The 26,290-nt window shown below is 36.1% G+C and overlaps 3 protein-coding genes across 5 annotated transcripts in view; all 3 read right to left on the reverse strand.

Annotated features, from left to right (window-relative positions):
* LOC127972780 (ribosomal protein S6 kinase beta-1) lies at positions 1-7,578 on the reverse strand. Its single transcript, XM_052576553.1, has 15 exons — positions 7,390-7,578; positions 6,697-6,740; positions 6,445-6,565; positions 5,767-5,835; positions 5,537-5,684; positions 5,147-5,204; positions 4,822-4,922; positions 4,635-4,725; positions 4,395-4,485; positions 2,824-2,931; positions 2,651-2,713; positions 1,353-1,430; positions 1,155-1,262; positions 949-1,061; positions 1-878 (listed from the first exon to the last, which is right to left on the reverse strand). Exons 1-15 carry the CDS (start codon positions 7,456-7,458, stop codon positions 632-634), a joined length of 1,509 nt encoding a protein of 502 aa, XP_052432513.1. The 5' UTR covers positions 7,459-7,578; the 3' UTR covers positions 1-631.
* A 6,310-nt stretch (positions 7,579-13,888) lies between these two features.
* Positions 13,889-24,295, reverse strand: LOC127972161 (vacuole membrane protein 1-like). Of its 2 annotated transcripts, none has more exons than XM_052575484.1 (12): positions 24,169-24,295; positions 23,377-23,478; positions 22,926-23,058; positions 22,458-22,548; positions 22,151-22,261; positions 20,061-20,228; positions 18,924-19,055; positions 18,121-18,201; positions 17,697-17,813; positions 17,266-17,327; positions 15,321-15,423; positions 13,889-14,775 (listed from the first exon to the last, which is right to left on the reverse strand). In XM_052575484.1, the coding sequence occupies exons 2-12, from the start codon at positions 23,453-23,455 to the stop codon at positions 14,632-14,634; spliced, it is 1,221 nt and encodes a 406-aa protein (XP_052431444.1). In that variant the 5' UTR covers positions 23,456-23,478; positions 24,169-24,295; the 3' UTR covers positions 13,889-14,631. The 2 variants fall into 2 exon arrangements, with proteins under 2 accessions (XP_052431444.1, XP_052431445.1); XM_052575485.1 differs by having other exon boundaries at positions 23,920-24,172.
* Positions 24,296-25,178: 883 nt separating this feature from the next.
* The window catches only part of LOC127972160 (clathrin heavy chain 1), a 32,606-nt gene continuing 31,494 nt past the window's right edge, over positions 25,179-26,290 (reverse strand). For both annotated transcript variants that reach the window (XM_052575482.1, XM_052575481.1), the window contains one exon: positions 25,179-26,074. In XM_052575482.1, coding sequence (XP_052431442.1) covers positions 25,944-26,074 — 131 coding nt within the window. In that variant the 3' untranslated portion in view covers positions 25,179-25,943. The remainder of the gene's footprint in view (positions 26,075-26,290) is intronic.

The raw sequence follows: 26,290 nt of genomic DNA on the forward strand, positions 1-26,290 counted from the left end.
TCACGTATTTGTTTTTATTGAGGCTCGTGTATTTATCCATCATCTATACAGCATTGTGGGATACACTTGTGTAAAAATGTCTAAGACTTAGGTCAGGTAGCGAACCTCCGCTGAGTGAAACTCATTCTGCAGTCCGTAATGATTTGTACAATTGTTTAACAGCTGGAAAGCAATTCAGCTTTCCTTGGAAATACTGTAAAAACTCAAAGCATCCCACTGGAAGAAATTCCTCAACATCACTTGATCATCTTGCAGGGATCATCAACTCATCTGCACATTTGCAAATAGTGTCTTTTTTAATATCTTTTTTGTTTGTTTGTTTAATGTTCCTTTTATGGTAAAATCATGTAAAAAAAAAAAAAAAAAAAAAAAAAGTTGATAATCCAAAAAAAGGCCAGATCCTGATAATCCATTTGATATGTAATAACAGGAATCATCTAAGGATGTGCTCTGAGGTTTTGGGATGCGAGGAACTGTAGCAGTTTCTCAGACTCAGTGAAAGACACATGCTCATCAGATGTGAAGGACAGTATATAGCAGATGGTAGTGACGGTGGGGACCTTTCATCTCCCCAAGTGTCCATATAAAAGAAATAGAGAAAGTAAAGGAAAACTCTAAGTTGGACTAATGGTCATAGGTTCATTCGTAGATGCTCTGGCCTTTTGGAGATCACGGGGTAGGTCTGCTGCTTAAACTGGCCCACATTGGAGCCAGCGGGTTGCCTGATGGGAAGAGGGGCAGTGGCCTCGGAACTAGCCTGGATCTCCATCTGATCCACGGTGGACACTTCCATAGCGAGCTCTGTGGGGGACTGTAGGGTGGAGGGTCCGGGCAAAGTGGGACCTCGTGGCCAACAATCTCCTGAGAACTTAACCGGGCTGAAAGACGAGAGAAGAATGGTTTTTAATTTGAATTTTGGGACATTTACAAGTCAGAAACCGTGATTACCTGACAGGCGTGCGAGGGCTTCCCAAAAACCGGCGAGGTGAACGGATTTTTGGCTCAAATGAGAACTTTTCCTTTAAATTTTCCAACACAGATGGAGCTACATAGGTGAAACCCTGCAAGAATTAGAAGAAAAGATAAAGGAAAGCTCAAGACAATTTCTCTAAACAGATAAGCAGGACAGTTGAATCATGACTTGACTGCCTTACCAAAAAGACCTGATTTGCACTTTCACTCAGTGTTGAGTCATCAGGACTGTCAACGGGAGTCTGGCTGGTGAACTTTGAATCAAACTGGCTCACATCGTCAGCAGATTGCTATCGAAATTAGACATCGGGTCACGTAATTCAAATATACTCAATTATCACATAAGATGATGGAACACCATAAGAAGTGACTATAGTTACCAAGAAAGGCTTGAATGGTGGTTCCACTTTACGCACAAGAAGGTCATCCCAATTAACATGTCGGAAGAAGGGATGAGTCTAGAAGACAAACTCAAGCTAATTAAAACTAAACCCAGCACTTCTTTCTGAATTCTGAAGTCTGGTTAAACATTAAAGGTCCCGTTTTTCGTGATCCCATGTTCTAAACTTTAGTTAGTGTTTTATGTTGTTGTTATAAATAATATCTGTAAAATTATAAAGCTCAAAGTTCAATGCCAAGCGAGATATTTTAACAGAATTCGCCTACAAAAAACGACCCGTTTGGACTAAATCCAGTAATGACATCACTAAAACAATTTTTTGACTAACGTCCGCCCACATGAATACACAAAAAAGGGGGCGTGGTCTTGTTGCGCTCCGACGGAGGAGGAGGAAGAGCTGCGTTTGTGTTTGTCGCCATGTCGTCGAAACGCTGTTATTTTCATCTCGGAGTCCAATCACCTTTGTCTGGGCTTCTCAGGGACGCTGTACTTAGAGATCAATGGTTACAGTTTATGTTTAACTCTGTTCCCGAAAATTATAATCCACATGTAAAACTATGTGCTATTTGCTGAGGACAGCTTCCTCAATCTCAATCAGTTTAATGCCGGATTCACACAAAGATTATTCTTGAAAGATGGAGCAAGGAAGTCATCAGCTCGTTTTTGTGACAGTGAAAACAGCAGTAAACAGATAGGTGAATTGTGTGAAAAATACTGTGTTTTTTTACACGCGAAACATGAACACGTTATATTGCTCATTGTAAACACAATCAAAGCTTCAAAAAACGCGTAAAACGGGACCTATAAAATCAACAGAAAATCAATAGTGAAAGACAATCTTCACCCTATAGAGCATTTTTTTTTTCATTTGATACACAAGTTTTTAAGGCCTGGAAATTATCAAAAAGATCAAATCTTGCTGAAAAACCTGTTGTACACATTCTACTACATGCCTTCTTCCATCTGATTGACAGTTTAATTTTTTTTTGACTAGTAAAAGGTTTTCAAGTATAACTTGAAAAACTCTTTTCAGGTCATGGGATGCATGTCTTTATGCTTTGGAATCTTTAATGGTTTTTAAACGATAAATATAAGAATAGATTATATTCTTAGCAATACTTCAAGATGAACAGTTACCAGATGGAAGCAACTTGGGTTTACAGCAACAGCAATATATTTTCTAAATATCAAAATCTATATATTTTTTGACTATTATCATTATTTAATGTCAGGCTTTACAAGGTTAAGATGTTGACATTAATGTTGATGAAAACAGACCTGTACTTCTGTTGCATCTCCAGGTCCAGCCCCAAGCCGAGATGAGGCATTTCTTTTCAGTAGCTTAACACAGTATATTTTTATTACAAAATGACAGAAAAATACTTATTAAAACAATTACATAACACACAATAAGTGTAATACAGGGAAAAATCTAATGGGTGTACACCTACCCTTTTGAGAAGGTCCCTGGCTTCTTGTGTGAGGTAGGGTGGGAGGTTGAGTTTGCATTTAAGAATTTTGTCAATGGTTTTTTTCCGGTTCTCTCCTGTAAATGGGGGCTAGAATGGACGAAAATGTAAAAAAAAAAAAAAAAAACTTCTAAATTGACTAGATCAAGGGTTAAAGGGATCATTGGATGCCCATTTTCCACAGGTTGACCTGATTCTTTTTACCCTGTCAAAACCCTGTCAAAAACAGTTCTTTTCAGATCAAGACATTTTGCAGCATTTTCCTTGAAATGTTAATGAGCTCTACTGACACCACCCCTCTCTTCCAAGCCGCTCACTGAGAGATTGTCAACTTTAGCCACATTCATCGTGAAACTCGCTAATTAGCATGTTATTAGTAAAGGCAATTTGCAAAGATTCATTCAAAAAAGCCTTACATTCATGGACGTGAAGCTTGATACCGAATTATTCGTATTCAATTATGAAGATAGACGCAATTAGTAGATCGAGGCATTTCCTTCCAAAACAAAAGTAATCCTCTGCGTCTTCAGCGGATCAGATGTCAGAAGTAAATAACGACTTCGGTGTTCATTACTACATCCAACAACAGAACACCTCAATCACTTAGGAGCCATTCTTGTCTACATCTGCTCCGGTGGTGAAACAATGGTGGACTGATGACAACTCACTCAGGGCGGGTCTAAAGTAAGACACCAGTCCAGTCTGTGCTGAAACGCTACCATCAATCAAACTATTGTGGGAGGGGCCTGTCTCTATGACATCACATGTGAGATCAGCTCAATTTGAGAAAGGGGAAATGATTTAAAATATATATATATATAAAAAAAAAACACTTTTTATCATTATAGGGTGGTTGCGTACACACACTGCCAACACACATTTCAGTTCAAACAACTTGTAAAAGTGCATGTTGCATCCAGTGACCCCTTTAACAAACTTTCTGATGCTAAGAATCACAAATACAGTAACACCATTGTGAGAGACCTTCCTGACAAACATAAAGTTAACGATTTTATTATGCCTAAAAAACGGTTAAGTGCAATAGTTTTGACAACTATTCATTTCAAAATTAAACTGGCTTATACATTGTCATTACACTAAAATACTGAAAATATTTTTTCATTGGATTGAAAATTAACTGTAGAAATGTATAAAATAAATAAATAAATAAATAAATAAATAAAACCCAATTCTGACAAATAAAAAAAAAAATTATGTCTGGACCAGTTTTTAGAAATCAGAATTAAATTATATTACATTTTGAGGGAATTTGAATCACAAAACAAAATCCTTAACACTTTAAGAGAACACATTATTGTTGAAAAAAAAGTCTAGCTGATTTAAGTAATCAGTAAAAAAAAATGACAAAAATAACGAATTAATTAAATTAAGAAAAATAGATACAAAAGAAAAAGATTTTTTAATTAGCCAAGTTCAGTAACTGGTTGTTGACATTAATTCTAAAACATAAATTTAAATACAAAACCCAAACTGAACTATCGCAGGCTATAGATCGCTGCACAATGACAAATTCCCAAGACGTTTATACTCACTGCTCCAGTTAACATGTCATACATCAAAGCCCCCAGACTCCACCAGTCAACAGCCCGATTGTGTCCGCTTCTCATGAGGATCTCTGGAGCCCTGAAATAAAGAAACGTCTCACACTACTGTAGAATTCATCTAAATGCATGTCACACGGCCACGGCAGGCAATGAAGAGAGGCATTTGCAGAACAGGAAATTAGCTCCTTGGACATCACAAGGATGTAAAGGTTTCTTTAAACGTCTCACATGTATTCAATAGTGCCACAGAAAGTGTGTGTCACCGTGCCGTCATGAATCGACTCCTTACACAGCCCGAAATCAGTCAGTTTTACATGTCCTGTGATAAAACGAAAAACGGATTATTAGAATTAAAGACTTCTCCGCTCATTTTCAGATTTACTCCTTTCAGGATTACAAAAAGCAGCGGCCAAACCTTGGTTATTGAGCATGATGTTCTCCGGTTTGAGATCTCTGTAGATGATGCCTTTCTGATGCAGGTGTCCGAGAGCCATAGAGATTTCAGCCAAGTAAAAGCTGCGTGTAAAAAGCCCTGAGCATCATTCTGATTTTCTCTGTTCATCTCATATTGAATGTAAGGCTTATTTTATGCATGTGTCGGTGTTCATGTGTCCGAAAATGGTTTAAAACGTTGACATTTCAATGAAACACTCCATTAAAAGGACTAATCAAAATTAAGTTTTAACATAGCAAGATTATGCTTTAAAAGTCACAAAACTGATCAAATCGCCCTTTCTTACCAGGCCGTATCCTCCATGAAAATCCCCTCTCGCTCAAGCTGCATGAAAAGCTCCCCACCTGCAAAAGAAAAAAGCAGTTTAAAGAGAAAACCCAGATGGACTCATAGTAAAGCTTCACCACATCATATCTCAAACATCACATACTGCAAATGTACAATTTCAGCCACAAAATGAAAAAAAGCGTTTCAAACCTTTTTTTTCTTTTTTTTTATGCATTGCACAATTTAGCTTATTATGCATTTTGTAAAATGTTTAAATTCCCTCTATGCAAAACAAAAATGCCTCCAAGGGCAGAATGTATTCCTTAGCAACTCCGCAACAACAGGAGGACAGCTGAAAGAATGAGTAGTTATCCATCTCTGAGACAAAGCTTGTTCTTGAGTCACGAACCACTTAGGTATTCAAGGATGAGGTAAAGCTTGCCGCCCGTCTGAAAGGCATAGATTAGATCAACGATAAAAGGATGTTTGACTTCCTCTAAGATGTTCCTCTCTGCTTTAGTATGCGCTGTGTCCTTGGCGTTGCGTACAATCATAGCCTACAAGCAGCAGAACAGAGGGACATTGAGACATTGGCACAAATGTAAATGAACGCATTCAAATTTAAGGAATTTGCTTAACCTTTTTTAAAACTTTCATTGCAAATATTTTCCCTGATCCTGCACCAGATACTTTCCGAACCTGGAAAACCTGCAAAAAAATGTAATAAAATAAAAAGGTTAAATTCAAGCCCAGACAGGTTCAAATGGAATACGTCACAGTGTTATTTTAGTAATATGAATTTTTGTTATTGTTAAATATTACTATTAAGGTTTATTTCATTTAATTTTGATTTTAGGGAGCATAAATAATACATTTAATCTAAATAGTAACATTGCTCTAAATAGTGTTATAAGTAGTAATTTTAATGCTCTGAGTTTTTATATTTACATATTTCATTTGATTTATACTGTATTTCAATCCACAAACATTTTTTAAAGTTTTATTTTACGACAGTAACTCCTCTGTTCCATTTATTTGATATTACAACACTGATATTGTATATTATCATTATACCCACTGATATTAGAACTTGTCCAATGTTGTGTAAAGTCATATTTGTGCCCTTTAATCTTTTAACAGATTTATTATTACTGATTATGTAATGCACTGTAAGGTTGTGTATATAACAATTATCGTGTTCAGTACAATGTTAAGCACTTTGGGGGTACGGTATAGTGTGAAAAGTGCTTAAAAATAAAAGAAATTAAAAAAATAGATAGAAAATATAAGAATGTGTTACATTAAATAAAAAAATACCTTTCCATAACCTCCTTTTCCCAACACACGGAGAAGCTCAAAGCACTCCGGACGGATGTTCTCAGTGCCTTGGTTCACATTGTCCTCTGATATCTCGATCTTCTCACAGTCGTCCATGTTACTGTAAGAAATAAAGCAATAAAGTGCATTATTACTCTCATCTACAATAGAATACTGTTGTGCTGTTTATTTCTAGGCAGTTTTTTTTTTATTAGTATTATTATTATTATTGCAAACTCTACACATACTTACAACTCAAAGCCACTGCACTGATCCATGAGGTCATTGATCTGAGCCTGCAGAAGAGAAGTATGAAATTCATAATCAATAAAGGCTCAATTCCCTGCAGCAGTGAACAGCGTTATGTCGGGTGGAGAGAGATGATCAGTGCACGAGCAGATAACGTTACAAGGCAACAGTTAGCAGCACTTCTAGTCTGAACATGAAAGCGTAAGGGGTCAGATTTCGCAATACTATTCCCAGATTCCATAAGGTAAAAAAGAAATAAATAAATAAAGTATATTAGCGAAGTTAATAAATTATTTTAAGCAATATGCATGCAAAAATGTGTATATCTTAAGCATGCTGCATTGCAAGTTTCGATGCTAAAGGAAACGCATACATCCAGCCAGCCCTTTAAATTGCCACAACTGTACAGTACTGTACTGTCAAGTAGCAAGCTCACATACAACCAACCCCATTATATTCAGCTCGTATCATTGTCTACTGCACATAAAACACATTTCAACATGTAAAACTCCAATATCTCTGACTTGTGCTGACAGACAGAATACCAGTCATTCAGTAACGTATATAAAACACACTGTAGGTTAATCGTGTTAGCCTGTTAGCATAACATAAAGCAGTTCCTCGGGCCTCAGGCCTGCACTCTGCTCGGGGTGGTACACTCCCGCGTGCCGTTCACTTACAGCGACCGTCCCTTACCTCCTCCAGCTCATCATCGGAGACATTTTCCTCTGGCTGGTCCAGGTCGATATCGAAAACGCCAGCCATCGTTGATTTCGCTGTCTGGGATCACTTCAAACCGCGTGAAGAGCTCGCGCTTCCCGCCTCATGGACATGAACGCAGCGTCGCCATGACCGGCATGACGCGATCTGACGCCCCCGCGCGGAGGAATCCGGGAAATACTCGCGCGAGACTGTTTTCATCCGTGTAACTGTCAAGAAAATTCTATCAGGATACAAAAGCCATAAATAATTATAGAATATATTATAACATTACTTTGTGTGTGTGTTGTTTTATGTTAAATATATATGTATTTATATTTTACAATTTACATGTAGTAGCCTACATATAATCCAAATAATATCAGAATACAAAACAATGACAAATCATGGCAATAAATACATTTAAAAAAATTAATTCTAAATGTGATCTATTGTGTTGTGCAATAGAACTTGAAAATGACTTTATCACAACGAATAACATGCTTTCTTTGTGCACTTGAAGGAAATAAATTGTTATCAGTGTTATTGATTGATTAATTGATATTCCTCAAAATCAATCATTCTATCAGCCAGTTTTTTCCAATATTTCTTCAAATTTAAATACATCAATGAATTATTTTTTTTATATTTATTTATTTATCATTCTTTCTTTATTTGGGAGGATCTATGCATGTTTTTGTGATATTCGTAGAGCAAGGTAGCCCCCAAAATATATGTTTTGTGCACTGATAATCTGATAGTTGGACAGATTTTCTGACCTTTAGTTCCCATCATGCATCAGTTCCGACACTTACAAACCTGCACCCGCCTTCAACTGTGCGCACAGATGCTCTGCTTTTACTTTGTAAACGTTTTCAAAAGTGGTGACTTAATGTTATTTAAGCAATGATTCCAGTGGACCAAGCAGAAAGAGGTTCGAGCAACGCAGTGATGAGAGATTCTTCTATGAGAGATCTACTGGAGAGAGGTTCAGCTCCCTCATATGTCTTAATACCACTGTAATATTTTATATTTATTAGGTTCTTAATTTTTATGTGTAACAGAACTGGTTGATATGGAGCCCAAAGTTATCTCTCAAGCAATAGCCAAGGCTTCAGAATCTGGAAGATGGAGAAATGGAAACAACTGGGTGGATGTAAGAGAAGTCCGCTCTTGGTTGGAGCTTTAAATCTGCGTTTGCCTTGTTTGTTGTTCTCTGAAGGTTCTGTGTTCATGGTCCTCATCATGAAGAGAGTGTGGAGGATCTGCTTCAGATGGAGATGGAGTGCTGTGATCATCTGGCTGGGATCTTCACCATGATGAGTGCGTGGGTAACCTAACATTACATCACTCGATGTTGAGGGGCTTGTATCCCAATTCCTTCATCCTCAAGTAACATGGCCATATGGAGCTGGTGAGGTAGTGAGATTTTTGTATTTTTAAGTATAAATGGCACAGAGGCAGTTGGGTCAATGATATGACATGTTTTGTGTGTGTGTGTGGATCTGGTAACTTAATGGAAAATGGCTTCAAATAAAATTAATACATACAATCATCTGAATACACCTCTTATATATGAACATATTTTTAATTTCTGGATGAATTTTCGCTCATAAAGTAAAAAATGTCAGGGTCAAACAACATCACAGTCATTACATCACAATGAAGAAAAGAGCTAATTCGGTTGCACTTTATTTTACAGTACGTGTACTAACATGTACTTATAGTGTACTTACAGTGTGTTTATCTAAGAAAGTTCTGGTAATACAAGGTAACTAACTACATGGGTTAGGGTTAGGTTTATGGGGTAGGTTCAGGGTTAGTACCTAGTTATTACATAGTTATTGTAATTACTATAATAAGTACATACATGCGGAACAGGGCTGTAAAATAAAGTGCTACCGCTGATTCAAATAATAAAAATCACGACAAGTAAACCTTTTTAAATAGTTTAGCAGCTTCACTGCTTAATAATAAAATAATCAACAAACTCATGTGGTGCAAAACATGCAGAAATAAATCTCAAACCTCTGCAGACCTTCATAATTTGACCTTTTTATGACAATGCAAGTTTAATTCGTTTTGTAAAAAGGCATGTGGTGCGACTCAAAAACTTAATATTTATACATTTACAAAGCATGATATTTGTCATAAGAATAATCTACCTATTTAAACTTTTTTTTTTTTTTTTTACCATAATGACTAACATTAGTTGTTCCATATAATTTGGTTTCCTTAAATGCTATCAAAATTTTATTAAATGTAAACTTTTTGTTTTTCCATGCACTGGTATACAATTTTGATATTTTTCGGGCTATTTTGTTTTCACAGCATGTGCTTTTTCAGACTAGTGGAAAGAAAACTTCCAAAATACACATAAATTAATCTTTTTTTTTTTTTGTTTGCAACAAAGTTAGCAGGTGAATCCCTATTTATATTTTGCAAGTTTTTACAGAGGGGTCTGTAAAACCAGGTTATTATTTTTTTATTTTTTTTCGGGGGGTTGGGGTCTGTTGTCATGATTTTTCTGATTTATGGAGTGATTAAAAGAAAGTGGCTTTATCCAATGTTCAGATTTCTGTTATGGATTTTAATGCAAATGAGTGCATATTAAATGAAAGAATTCCACGTTTAAATATATAAACAACACTCTTGTAATACAAAAACCTCTTATTGTGCTATGATTAATCAACTGGTGAAGTATGGTGATATCTGTTATTTTGTTTGTTTGTTTTACCATATTTCACCAGTGATGTACATTTAGTGGAATAAGTTTTAAAACCACATGAATACAAAGAGTGCATTCCTATACGAACTTGGTGCATGTGCTTTAAAAAAATTTTTATCACTTTATTTTGAAGATTTTATCACTTTATTTTCGAAGATATTTTGAAGATTCTGTGTAACCGAACAGTGTGTGTGTGTGTGTGTGTGTTTGTGTACACACACCGTTGATTTAAGCTGCTGTACGTCTTTGTTACATTGAAGGGATTGTGTTAAATGGTGCCGGTCTCTTTTTCATCCTCTGCCAATTTGTAAATAAATTTATAGCACACTAGAGACATGAAGTACATGCAGGGTTTTATAAGAAAGCATGTTCTTGCAATTTGGAACAGGATTTTAATACATATTTTTTAGAAAACTGACATGCAGATTACTTCAATCAACAGATGGCTTTAAAGGGGGGGGTGAAATGCTATTTCATGCATACTGAGTTTTTTTTACACTGTTAAAGAGTTGGATTCCCATGCTAAACATGGACAAAGTTTCAAAAATCAAGTTGTACCTTTGAAGGAGTATTTCTGTTCCAAAAATACTCCTTCCGGTTTGTCACAAATTTCGGAAAGTTTTTTTCGAGTATGGCTCTGTGTGAGGTTAGATGGAGCGGAATTTCCTTATATGGGTCCTGAGGGCACGTCTGCCGGAAGAGCGTGAGCACAACAGGCATTTGCTGATCAGAGCAAGAGCATCGGGAAATGTCACAAAAGAAGTGTGTTTTTGGTTGCCAGGGCAAGACAACCCTGCACAGATTACCAAAGAAAAAACAGCATTAAGGGACCAGTGGATGGAGTTTATTTTTACAGAGCATCAACGGAGTTGTGCAAGTGTTTGTGTTTGTTCCCTGCATTTCTAAAATGCTTGTTTTACAAACAAAGCCCAGTTTGACAACTGATTTGCGTATGGTTTATTTCTTAAGGATGATGCAATCCCAACGAAAAAGGTTCACGATTGTGTGTTGGAACCACAGGGGGTGAGTAAAACTGCTTAAAATATCTCTGCCTCCTTAGCCCCTTTCACACTGCACGTCGGACCCGCAATATTCCTGTAACATTGCCTGGTCGCCTTCTGTGTGAAAGCAACCACGTCCCGGAATTGATTACCGAATCGAACCCGGGTCTGGGACATAGTAACATTGCGGTAATCGATCCGGAACGAGCGCTGTGTGAACAAAAGCCAGATCTAATTCCGTATCGAAGTGATGACGCGCGTTATCGCGCGACTCTTTTACCGGCTGTTTTGAAGGAAGATCAACATTCGCGACGAAAACATATGTGCAAACTGTAATGAAGCAGAGATCAGTTAGTTCCTCACTTTCCGCGCTGACGCCGAGGTCGTTTGCTTGCTTGAGTTAAAGTATAACGTGCCAAGCCTTGTCGACTGGTACATTACACGTCACGCGCTGATGTCACGTGTCGTTACGGGATCTTCAAGGGTTGTGTGTGAAAGCACGCACATACACTGGCAGTGTGAAAGTGCCAAATCTAGCGACCAGGGAACAATTACAGGAACACTTTACCCCTGTATTTGCCGGAATGGCAGTGTGAAAGGGGCTCTTGTAATTGCGTCCGCCTCCCATCGGAGACCCGGGTTCGAGCCCCCCCCCCCTTTAAGGATCCGTTATATGTGCCTTTTGAAACCCTTGGAATAAGCTTGCATCGGGGTAAGAAATACAGTAACATAAATATTGGACATTTTTTTTGTATTGTTTAATTATTTTTAAACAATTCCATGTTTGGAATCTCTGAAGAGGATTTTCTGGACTGTTTTACAGCACTAGCACAGCCACACACACCTCTGATTTACCGGATCACACACCGCTCATCATAAAGTGACAATATTGATTTCATATGATGTGCCTTTCCTGCCACTGGAGATATTTGTTAAAATAGGGCAGTTAAATGCACCATTTTGGCATACAGTTATTTATTTTTGTCTTTCAAATCTGTTAATATATATATTTTCTGTATGATTTGGAAATGATAATGAAATAAAGGTTTGTAATCTCGCTATATAAAGTAATCGTCATTTCTTCTCCTTTCATCTGTTTCAGACATTTTAATTTAATTATGACCATCAGCAGGGCAAATACTGAATGTGAATACGAAGACATATCATCAGAGATGCCAAGAAAAAAACTATTCACTTTATTAGATCATTGTACAGATCTCAAGTAAGCACAGACCCCACCAAAACAATCTCTAAACTGTGAATTAAATATATATAAATGTCTGCAGATGTTAGGTTTGGTAAGGACTGCTAACATGATTGGATGCATGTCAATCTTTTTGCGTTTTTGTTTCTACCTACACTACTTCACCATTGGTCCAACCTTAATTTTATGAAGCTATTTTTTTGTGTGTGAAGAAAACAAATACTCCCATGAACATGTGTCGAAGACATACAGGGACAAGAAGAAATTGTTCATTTTCTTTCCTTGTGTACAAAATGCATTGTCAGAGCTTCATAAAATGACATTTGAACCACAGATGTTACATGGACTATTTTACAGATGTGCTTACTACCTTTCTGGGCATTTTATTTTTCTGTTGTGCTGGTGATTTAGGATCAGAAAGCTCTCGGATTTCATCAAAAATATTTGTGTTATGAAAATAAACGAAGGTCTTAGGGGTTTGGAACGACATGAGGGTAATTACAGTATTTTCGTTTGTGGGTGAACTGTCCCTTTAAGAAGTTATTGGGTTTTACTTTTAACAGTCTATGTTATAATTATCAATTGGGTTTTTAGCAAATACAGAAAATGGAATCTGCACATACAGCTAGAAAATGAAGGACGATTCATGTTACAATAATTGCCCACAACAAAAGCTCCGTTTGAAAGCCTCAGAAAACCCCTCAAAACAATGATGCAATTGAGTGTGCACTCAACAAGTGTTGTTTATAAAGCACCGCATCTAACCGTCATGCTTTGCTGCCTAAAGTTTTACCTTACAATATATTCTCTTAAACTAAATCTAATTATGCCTAAATGTTTAACATTTAACATAGCAAAACGCATGCAAGAAGGAACCAGAGTTTATTGTGAACAGCAGCGTTTTAAAAAACCAACTGAACTATGGAAATAACATTTTTTCGCTTAAATAAACAACTGAATCTAATGAGAAAATGGCAACCAGATATTACCTATTACAGATTAATAGACACACAAAAAAAAAAAGAGTTAAAAGGAAAAAAAGCAAAACGCTTCAGCCTAAACATGTCTATCTACTTAATAAACTAGAAAAAAATTCATTAGCTATTCAGATCCACTGAACACTGCAGAACACAAACATTAGTCAGTAGCCTAAATAGTTCATGTAAATATTAACTTCACACAATTCAGCCTGAAAAAAATATGCAGATGGCGATGACAAAGCCCAAAATTTCAGGCAGCCTATTAGACTGATATTGCCATATGACTTACAGCCAACACCAGTCTGATAAGCTACCTGACAGAATGGGACACTTACGACTCAATGTGCACAACACACTGAAACAGGACACTTCTTATAAGTTATATACGTGTGAATAGACAGAAAAATAGATGGATGATAGACAGACACTTATAATAATAGACAGACAGATAGATAGCTTCCACATACCTTTTTTTAAGACCGCATCCTCCAACTTCTGTCATCCATCGGTCTGAACCCAGAGAACCGATTATTCATTATGTATTTTTCTTTTTAAATGTAAAATCCAAATATAACACAACAGATGTATTAATGAATTTAATGTCAAACAAATTATGTGACAATAGTTCTGAGGGAAATCATAATTAACTACACAAATGCTTCAGCCCAAAATAAGAGGAAAGTATGGATCAACTTATAGTTTTAGTTCAAAATGCACAAACATATGCAAATATTACGTCTTAATTTTCTTGGGTTAAAATTCACATCCACTAGTTTGAGACATCTTGGTTTAAGACCAGAGAATAAACATCGTGTGCGTATAGTAAAAACATTATTTTACAAGATGTGCAAACCATTTAGATGATCCCACGATGATCGGAGTTGATATTGCTATCCTCTTTAAACATTTAAAGAAATACAAAATGACATCAATATCGATTAAAAAAAAAACTATCCCTGAAATTCCAATCACAAAACAGACTCCCCATCCATACCTGTATGTTAGAAATTAAATAAATCAATCTATTGATTAAGAACTTTATACACTTCAATGGAAGCATGACCTCCAAATGTTGCATAAGGCATTGCAACAAGTCGGACTCCACACAGCCTGTTAGTTAGACTGCCTTGGTTCTGTAAATGTTAAATCTGGTTTTAAATAGCCGAGCACACTACGGACAAAGGAAGAGGGACTCCACACGACTAAAGGGATCTCAATGAACGTTAACATACAGAAGCGCACATAAATCAGTGCTCATGTAGCAGTTTTAGCTTAAATATTTCATAGGTTCCAAACGGGAGCGTGAGATGGTTTTCTGCGAGTCCGTCATTTCGTTTTCTCTTCCGAGTACTTCTTCTGCTGGAGACGCTTGGCGTAGCTCTGCGCCATGGAGTTAATGATGGACAGAATAAAATAGAACACCATGACCAGCACCACTTTTTCAAACACCCACGAGAGCCAGCTTTCACCCTGCAGAAAGAAAAAAAATTATACAAATGATATATAAATAATACATCATTATAAAAAAGACTTTTGGGCCACATTAAATTTCTTTCATATTTTTAGAAGCAAGGAATTTCTAAAAAAAAAAATATTAATAAACAGAATAACTTACAGATTTTGTGGCCAAATTAAATGTGTCTTTCATATGTTCATACATTTTTAATCAAGAAATTTAAGATTTTGTAAAAAAAAAAAAAAAAAAAGATCAGATTTACTAAATTAAGGTTTGGGGCTACATTATATTTCTATTTTTATTATTTTTCTCATTTGAAAACATTACTTAATGAATCATAATTAATGAAGATTACATTTTTAGAATAAAAAAAACACATAATTAGAAAAAATACATAAGATATAGATCGATAGTTAAGATAAGAAATGAAATCATTAAATCAAATCACAATTCCTTACGATTTTTGGGCCAAATTAAATTAGCCTTTAATGTTTCTAGAATTACATAAAGGTTTCTAAATAAATTGTGAGAATTTATTAGAGTAATAAACCATTCTTACTGCTGGTGCTCCATCGCCCGCTGGGTTATGAAGCTTGGCTCTCTGGGCCTCCAAGTACTCCCTAAAAGGTTTCTGAAGAGATGCTCCGATTCCAGGGATAATACTGTCCAAAAAAAAACAAAGTTATGATTAGCAAAGCCTTACCAGTAACCGAAACCGCCAGCAGTCCACATCAGCCTTCCTTCACTGAAGCCCCCAGTACAATGAGACCGAAGCTCTCTGAACCCTCACTTATAGCAGCCAGGCTTCTGTAGGAACTGCTCGAATGCAATTAATGAGGAAGTGACTCAATATCGTGTCATCACTGCGAACCGCCCAGTTCTGGGTGGGTGTGAATGTCACTGAAACCAAGCCATCATGTAAGATCAATTATAATACTTCTGCACCACATATCTTCAGTTTCAGATGCAATTCTCATATCTTTATTACATCGAATACTATTGAAAGGAACCACAATATAAAGTCTGAACGTTGCTGGTCTTGGTCACATGACCTCACCACAAGAAAACTCCTGGCTGGTGATTAACAACCTCAAGTTTGAGCGGCATCTCGCCCAAATCATGATGAAACATGCTGACTGCATTCTTAAATGGTAATTATGAAGTGCTTTCGATGTGGCTTGATTATAAAGCTACAATTGTCAGGCCTCATTCAGAGATGAATAGTAGATTTCCAACATGGAGACCACATCTCCACTTTTGAGTCACTCTGCTACATCATCTCAATTCTGACTGCATCCCCTGCTAAACTCACAGACATCACCATAAATGGTGAAGATTCCTCATGCTTACTAATAAGTGGCTTTAGTGTGTGATGCAAATGTAGTGTTGGTGTATCTCAAGGTCTCAATTCAACCTACAATCAAATGAAAAGCATTACAAAAGATGATCAGGAACCATTTTAATAGTCAACTACAGGTTTATTTTTTTAAATGGCAATTAAGCACATTTTCCCTCGCCCAAGGCTTGACACATAAATAGTAATGGTTTTAAAATAGGATCGATTTACACAACATCATTTCCTCTCTTTCTGATTTTTAGGTAAAATGTGACCTGGACGGATTGAGCAGTCTAGAGGAACAGAAACTTTAAGCATTTCTATAGATGATTCAGACTAAACAATGCTAAGAATGAGACTGTGTGAAAGGGGTTTGTAGGCAAGCATTAAAAAAAGCTGGCCACAGCTCATGAAAGTTCTTTGAACCCTTCTAGATCCTTTTTTTGTTTCCTTTTTTTTGCATTTACATGTCACAATGACATTCACAAAGAAATTCATCTTGTATTTCCATCTATACACTACCATTCATATTTTTATTTTTATTTTTTATGTTTTTAAAACAAAACAAAAAAAAAAGTGCTTATGCACACCAAGGCTGGATTCATTAGATAAAAAAATGCAATAATATTCTGAAATATTATTACAATTTTAAAAAGCTGTTTTATATTTGAATATATTTTAAAAAGTAATTTATATCTGTGTGGCAAAGCTGAATTTTTAGCATCATTACTCCAGTCTTCAGTGTCACACGATTCTTCAGAAATCAGTCTAATATAATAATTTTTCTTAAATATATACACATGCATGTGTATTTATATATACATAATAAATATACATAGTACACACTATTTTTGGCTGCAAGTAATCTCTATTAATCATTTGACAGCGCTAATTAAATTCTTAAAAAAAAAAGAAATCTTGCTGACCTCAAAACTTAACGTTAGTTTAGGAGATATATAGATATATAAATAATATATATAGTGCAAAATTTTATGATTAAATTTGCTTTTGATGAAGCCAAAAGCAAACAAATCCATCTTCAGAATGTGGACAACTAGTATAATTTCATGCATTCTTGATTCATGAAGCTACTGTTTATTCGCTATAAATGTTTACTGTTGTTTACACAGGGTGTCCATATTCATCTCATGCTGGTGTCGTTACTCACCCGATCAGAGAGACCATCTGCTCCACTATGTGCTTGCTGAATGTTATGATAACAAATAGTTTCTGTAGAGAAGCAAAAAGCAGATAAACATGGTCAGACAATGAATCAACGGCACGTTCCTCAAGGCGGCGGCTGCATGCAGCAGATCTTGTGTTATGTGTCTTTAGGAGACAGTGAGACAATAACGCTGTGATGAGACACATGACACCCGGTGAGATCACAGACTCGCTCATGCTCATGATTCAATCATTCGGATGAAATAAGCAGACCCGAAGACATCAAATGCACCGCTGTGTAGAATCTGCTTAGTCAATAGGAGCTACATGCAAAGGTGTGTCTTTGATGATCTAGTGCCTGCAGTCTGTTTTATGACTCACTCAAAAAGCATAAAGCAAACGTGTTTAATAAATATGCAACATTGGTTTTCATACCTGAATGTGCATCTTAATAATGGCCTTTCCGATGAGAGTCGCTCCAAAGAAGGTCCAGAATGGAATCAGGAAATGACCACAGGTGATTCCAGCCAGGTCAAACAAGGGATTTGGGATCTGAGAAACATTGGAAGCATTGGTGAACACTGAAAGATAATATACTGGAAAATCAATGTGAAACTCAGAACCAAGTATTCAAGTATTACATTAAACTCAGTGAACACACTACATTAACTGCTTATTCACAGTGGATGTGTTACTGTAAACCATTTACACTGGAAATCTGTAATTATCCTTATATATATATATATAAGGATAGAGGTAATTAAATGAAGAGACATACTCCATTCATAATATCTCAAAAATAAAAAAAAACAAAAAAAAAAACCTGGAAACAATTTTTTTTTTCAAGAAAGTTACTTACAGAGGCACAAGCTAGAATTCCAAAAAATCCCACTTTCTGCACCATGTTTTGCACTGCAAGTTTGGCTCTCGTCGCAAAATCCTGTAAGAAATTTGACAAAGAAAAAAAGCCTTGGATATCTGGGCTTGACATGGACAATTGATTGTAGGATTCACCAATCTACATGACTTCTTACAACTGCTATATACAATTTACTTTATATTATTTGAAACAGTTTATTTCAAAACTAAAATCAAAAATATTAAATGATTAGGAACTATTTGTATTTTTATATAAATATATATATATATATATATAAATAATTACTTGTGTATAATTATGCAAAATAAATAAAAAATTCTGCCAGTTTGCTGATTAATCACTAAACTCGGAGCTAAAAAGGAACCATATTAAAGCACTCCAATTAAAAAAAAAATTCTAAAAGGTAGACCATGTGGGGTCCACTTAGACACTAAGAAGCTGTGATTAAAGAGAAGCTCTACTTCTGAGTCACCCGCTGCTCAAAGGGTTTACTGGAAATCAGGGGAGAGCCCTTCCAAGAAATCATGTGACCCATAAGTGAACCACAATAGTGAGGGCTCATGGGAATAAGACACTGGGACACCTGCCACTAACAGGATACAGTATCAGCTGCATCATGGGGGGCATCACTGTCGGCTTCATCAAGGCATGAGCAATGGAAGGAAATGGTAAGTTAAGCTCTGAACATCGACCGGAGCTCCTAATGATGATCAAAAGGAGCTGCTGCCTGTGTGAAGGTGAAGGTTCAGACATGCGGGTCCAGTATGAGATGAAATCCTGACCTGTGCGCTCTGTGCCTGCTCCAGCATCTCCTCAAATTCCTCATAGTCTTCATCATCAGGATCTGCTCCAGACAGCCGTGCCGCCCGTGCCATGAAGTAAGGGGGCAGCTCTCCAATAGCCGTGCCCGCACCCTGCAAACACAGTCACAAATGATGAGCCTAATGGGGACAACATGGGATTCATCGAAGGTTTCTGAGAACATAGGCATACATGTAATAGACTTTCACAGTTTATAGTTTAAACTTGAAATATGAATTTATGTAAAATGATGTCAAAAAGGATCAAAACATGAGATTGACTCTGATAATCAAACGCAAAGGATTTGCAGAAACCAACGTTTTAGATCGTGCAAACTTAAATTGAAAAGCTGATGCAAAGCATTGTTAGCAAATGTTTCTAATAATTACTTAACATTTAAATGAGGATAAAATTTTAAATTGTATGGGGGGAGGTATAATTCATTATTAAAGTATATAAGAAATACAATAATTATGAATGTTCCAAATTATTAATATTATACTTCCAAATTGCATTAATATTACTTGTAATGTAAATTAGTAATTTAGAATATATAAATTTACATTACTCTTATATACACATTGAAAAATAAATAAATATTATATATAGTCGTGATTAATCACATTCAAAATAAAAGGTTTACACATATACAAGGTATGCACATGTATTTATTTTAATTAAATTATACACACACTCTTACTATATTTAAATTACAAATATTATATAATAACTTAGTATATTTATATTTTAAAAATGTATATTATCAATTATAAATCTACATTTACAAAATAATATAAATTATTGTAATATATAAATGTAAATATATAAACTAGATTTACATTTCAATATTAAAATAATTAAATATCCTTACTAATTCTAAACATTCTACTTAATGTTTTACAATGTGTATATATATATATATATATATATATATATTTTTTTTTTTTTTTTTTTTTTTTAATAGAGGTAGTGACATCATACTCGTTCCATGGTTTGAAATAAGTCCACAACATTTAGTGTGATCGCTTTTTACACTTGGCAGGAGTTTGGACTTTCAAGAGTGCCTTCAGTGAGCAGCTTTAGTACTTGAGGGAAGACTGCGCTGTGAAAACACTCACCCACATGCAGGCCTCCAGGCGAACCTTCGACATGATGGTCCATAATGAGATGCTCTCCTGTAGGACCTCCTCCTCTGGACAAACTATCTGGGCTGGGTAGGGCGGCTCGGGGAAACTCACAGAGCCACATTCATATGCAGCCAGGGTGACAGAAGCTATGTGCGGACCCTGGAGGAAATGATGCAGTCACATGTTTACAGACTGAAATAATACTTCACATGAGCATGAACATTTCTTTTCCATGAGCGCTGTCACATGCACAGCTTGATACATTTCTAAGGCTAGTACCTCACAATTAAAATAAACAATTGTTCACTTGTGGTTCAAATGCAACAGCAAAAGACTTGTGACATCAATGCAGCACGACGGAAAAACCGCAACACCTACTGAATGACAATTCATTTGCTAAGTGAAAACAGACATTGATGTCATTCATTCCCACAGTCGGTCTGTTCGTGGGAGACGATACGTGGGAGAGGAGACTGGACGATATACCATGTCTAGCATTTTTAACCTCTGATTAATCTTGCATAACCAAAGGAGGCAAGAATGACTCAGGTGGTACCATTCAGTGGACAGATCCATCCGAATCAACCTTAACCCAACAGAAAATACCATGTAGATGCAGCAAGTGATACAGAAACTTTTATTTTCTCACTTCAAACGGTGCTTTATGATGACCATGTCTGTTAAACCTAAACCCAGTCTAAATACTGATGTTAGTCTTATGTCACTCTGCTGACTGTTGGGATCTTTACAGGCAGAGGTGATGCAAAACAGAGTCAGGACCATTTTTTTGTCATTTTCAAGGGAATTAGCTCATGCAAAGAGCCTAATACAGCGACTGTTTTATCTGGTTACTCACTGCAACTGAGTTTATTTCCCAGGCACTGAAACCTGACACAAGCCACTTCCCAAACTCAATCATTAGATGCAGACGATGAGAACCTGCTTGTTTTGACAGGCTGGTTTCCTTATATTAAGGTTTAAAACAGGGCTTCTGGTGCCAAAGACCCACCAAAAATGAAGTTTTTATTCAGCAAGCATGCATCAAAGTTATCAAAAGTAACAGGACTTTATAATGTTACAATAAATTATTTCAAATAAACACTGTTCTGTTGAACTTTCCCTTAATTAAGAATCCTGAAAAAAACTAGTTTCCACAAAATTATGAACCAACTTAACAGTTTTTGACACTGATACTAATATGAAATGTTTCTTGTGCAGTAAATCAGCCAATTACAATGATTTCTGAAGGAACATGTGACACTAAAGACTGGAGGAATGATGCTGAAAATTCAGCTTTGCAACACAGGAATAAATTACACTTAAAAGAAAATTTAAATAGAAATTTTATTTTAAAATTGAATAATTGATAAATTAATTTTACCAACCCCAAGAGGAAAAAAGAATAAAGTACTATATAAAAGAAAAAAATATTCCTAAAGATAGGTGTATAAACCTAAAAAGAAGTCTTTATCATTATGACTGACCGTGACTGCCCTAAAAAAAAAAAATTATAATTATTTTGTGTGCGCTTTTTTCTCTATAGTTTTTGTCCTTTACAAATTCAAAAAGATTTAAAAAATAATAATTTGAAGTGTGGAAAAATATTAATCTTTGTACAAAAGTCTTGAGTTGAAACGTTGCACATATTTGCACTTTCACATCCCATTCTTTCACAATGCCACCCATGCAACACAAACGGAGCACAAAGTACTAGAGTTCTCTGGTGACAGAGAAGGGGTTTGACTTTCACCACAGCCAGTGGAAGTGGACACACCAACCACGGTCTCGCAGTTCAGTCTGAAACTGCTGAAAGATCTGATTACGAGATTTTAAATTTAAAATCAGAGAAGCAGAGGAGCACATGCTCTGTCACACTATTAATATACTCCAGTGGAACATCGAGCACACATACACTTCGCTTTTGACAGAGGGTCCCACAAGGCCACTGACAGTTAATTTAGGTGACTGTACCATAAGTAAGACCCCATGAGATGTGTTTCAGACCATGTTTGTAACCATCGAGGTCATATAAATGTATGTATTTACATATATATAGAGCGGTCCAGTATAAGAATCCTTACCAGGTACAAAAGGAAAGTGTGCAGTCCAGTGCCAAGACCAACCGAAGACAAAATACCCAGGCCTACCCAGTAGGCACACCACAGGAACTTCTTCTCCAGGTACTGTACATACTACAAACAACACAAACACTAAGTTCATAAAGAATCAAGACACTTCAGAGTAATGAATTCTCTTAAAGGCTACCTTCCAGAGGCTACCTTCTTTAGCAAGAAACTAATCTTAAAGAAGTGTTACAATAATTCAATGACATTAACAATACAGCAATTCTGATGACAACAAAAATGCTGTAGAAGCCCCTGAGCTCACCTCTTGATGTTCTCCTTCTACTGAGTAAGCCACTGAGAAAAGTGAAAAAAGGACTACAGTCAAAAATACCACACCTCTTCTCTGCCAAAGCCTGCAAAATAAATTAATAAATAAACAAATAGCCACTGTATACTGATCTGTACTATTAAAAGTAGATTTGATTGCATTACTAAAAGGTGGATCTGATTATATGTATGACCTTAAATGAATTCAAATAATCCCAACTAGCCCTACAGTTCAAAAGTTTTGAGTCAAAAGATTTTTTATTTCCATTTTAAAGTCTTGTGCTCATCAAGTATGCATTTATTTGATTGTGATATATATATATATATATATATATATATATAGCCAAGATAGGAAATCAATTTACCATACAAGGACAGACACAAGGACAAATAATTTTGTTCCCTTCCCTTCCCACAAACCATATATAAAAGACACTTAAAAATTGAGTGCAAAATTTCTTACTTCCACGTCCACTCTTTCAGGGTAATGAGGGTTTCTATGCAGAAATACTGTAGTGTGGTAAAAGGCCTCTTCCACAGCACTAAAGAGAGACGCTCTTCCCGGTCCAGCTGCTTTCTCTCTCTCAGAGATGAATCTGTGGGTACAATACACATGCTTTTATAATACGATTAAATTATTATTATTATTATTTTTTTTTAAAACATGCAAAACATCTATTGGTGAGCAAGTGATGCTAAATTGGCCTGAGGGTTAGGGTGAGTTCACATTTTAAGGTGAACTATTTCTTTAAGATCAGTGATGACAGATCAATCTATCAGTGACCAGGTTATGTCCGTTTATCTCCACGGGACGTTTTATCTCTGGTCCTGACCCTTGATCAGCTCAGCTGAGGGTGACGCTGTGACTGCCAGCAGGTAATTGATTAAATCAGGTTTCCATCAGCTTAACGAACCTGTAGAACTGCCGTTCTGCTTGTCTTTAGGGTTTTGTCTTTTCTGTGGCTGTTCACATTCTGCTCCATTTGCAGCCATCTCCCACTACTGTTCACAGACACCTGCACACAGAAAACACACTCTGTAAAGTCATCATAAATGACAGCCGCTGAAAAATGACTCACTGAGCTCTTGGGAAGTTTGCTGAAGGCTGACAAACAAGTTTTGATGGTGGTTTGTCCTCTTAAGAAAACCTTGAGTGTGCTAATAGTTAGTCTTTAGGGAATAAATGTTGATTAAAAATAAATAATTAACTTTTTTTTTTAATCTGATGATCACAAAGACCATTACAATCATTAAAGCTAACAAATTATGATGTATCTAGTACAAGTATATTCATTTGTTTCCATCACAGGACTCTGGATGTCAGTATAGGTTGAACTATGACCTTAACTAGCACTTAAGCTAACCCAACTGAGCTATAACTTCATAGCAGAACATTAACCATCTGATTAAATAGGATTATAGTATATGGACATTTTTAACACATGTTGGGTAATTACCAGTTATTATAAATTAACAAAATCCCATTTCCAGATTCTATTTACAGGTTACATTTAATTCAAACCGTCCATGTGTGTGATGAACCGGCAAGAATTAGCTGTCTATATTAGCTTCGTGTCCACTATCGCGGTTTATATTAGATTTCAGACCCAGCGTCGATTATATAATGATATTCACATACTTTAAGACTAAAAAGAGAGAGAATAGACCTAACAGAGGTAATGTAAAGTGAAGCGACACAGTCATACCTTTAACTCTTCCGTTCTGACAGCAGCAATAAGCGACAACAGCCACCGGAAATGACTCACGTTTAGCAAGAACGGTGACGTCTTTTCAAAATAAAAGACTCAGAGAGACCTACTGCCTGCTAACTGGCATCTGTCGCTAAAATTAAGCGAGCTTTAGTTTTGCTTGAAAACATTTTCACCATGCTCTCAATATTATATAACGTTTGTGAATTTTAATTTAGGATGTCGCACAGCAGCTTCGCCATATGGCTTGGGTACTGTCGATGACAAAAAATAGAAAAGCTATTTTAGGATGAACCAGGCGGACATTTATTCTGCCACATGCGTATCCGGGATCAGAATATCTGACTTCTCCAGAATTTCTTGCGTACTATCGAATGACTGAAGGAAATTCATGACCTTTCCCGTGTCCATATTTATACACGTCTAAAATATGTAGAATAAAAAAATAATAATAATAATAAATCCAGCCTTTTCTCTTATAGACTGATACAAGTGAACATGTTTACAAATATACATTTCTGATTCTTCCACATTTTAAAGTTTTAGATTAAATGTGTGTAAAATGTTACATTACATCAGTAGCCCTATTTATTTTTTTAATTTATGGCTAACTGCACAATTGTTTTTCAGTTCCTTCCAATATGACCATCATATAAATTAGCAAATCTAAATAAAAAAAGACCATGTGCACTTTTAATAGCTTGTGTGTCTGCTTTGTAGAAAAATAAAGTGGCAAGCTTTCTATGATGGAGAATGGATGGGTTTCATTTTAATCTTTGCCAATTTACAATCAAGCCACCAAAATAATCACAATCCTGTGAATTTATTCCCCGGTTTTCTGAATATGCAGATCGCACACAAACCTTACAGGTGGACAAAGCATTGGCATCCGTTTGCATATTCATTCTTCTGTACACTACGAATAGAGAGCTAGAACAGCACGACACCTGGAAACACACAAACCTCAATACAAAGAATCGGATGAGTAAACACAGAAGTCAGAAGAATCAATGTATCCCTTGCTCATTTATGGAAATGGATTCACACAAGAAAGAGCACTGTATTCAATACAAGGAAAGGTCACCTGTTACACATGGAGTGAATGAGATGTTAACAACTACGAGGTCGATCGGGGAAACAGGTTTAGGCTAAGGGACATAAAATCATTTACTATATTCATGTCTGTATGCGATTAAAATTTCCATACAGCTACATATTTGTGTAGAATATCAGATTATTACTTAGTGTTAGCTAAATGTACCCATGGATGCATACGTTCATGTTCAAATATCGTTGAACCTTTTTCAGAATATACAGTAATGAAATGCATTAAACAGACTGACAGTGTAAGCTCTTCACATACAATACATCAAAATTAAGAGATTCTACATTAGTTTCGTCTCACAGCAGAGTGCAAATCAGATGCTTCACGACATATTTTAAGGTTAATTGCTCTTCTCGACACTCCACTTACATACACAACCCATGCCCCCTTAAAAATAAAAATCAGCTCACAAACAAACAAAAAAAAAGTAAAGAAATGCTAGTGATGTAAGTAGCCTTAAATATGGAATGTGAAATAACAAAAATGTGGTCAGATTATTTTCTTTGACAACACAAATAAAAATGAAGTCCTTCATTGCATTTTAAGGAAAATAATTTAAAACTTTTTTTTTTTTTTTTTTTTACTTTATATAACCTTGTGAGTAGACCACAATAAGCCAGTAAGGAACTTAAGGAGCGATGGATGGACAGCTGAGGGCAGGAGGGCTTTACATGCCGTAGCCGAAGCCTGGCTGTGCTGGTTGGCCGTAGCCAGTCGCCGTGGGGTAGCCGTAGCCGTAAGGCTGCTGTGGGGGGACTGCGACGTTGGGGCCTGCAGTGAGCATCAGCTGGGGTGTGCCTGGGAAAAATGAGCAAACACGGAGCATTAATACAAAAGCCACCTACCACAGGTTTAGTATGCGACTGTAAATTATTTTACACCAGACTACTCCGCATTTGTTATGGTGATAGACCAATATATTATGCATATTCGTTATTTTGAGGTTACTTTATTTTTGAGTGAAAATATTACATTAATTGTATATGTATATAATATAATGAAATATCAATTTAA

Source organism: Carassius gibelio, chromosome B15, assembly GCF_023724105.1.
Source record: "Carassius gibelio isolate Cgi1373 ecotype wild population from Czech Republic chromosome B15, carGib1.2-hapl.c, whole genome shotgun sequence".
NCBI lineage: Eukaryota > Metazoa > Chordata > Actinopteri > Cypriniformes > Cyprinidae > Carassius > Carassius gibelio.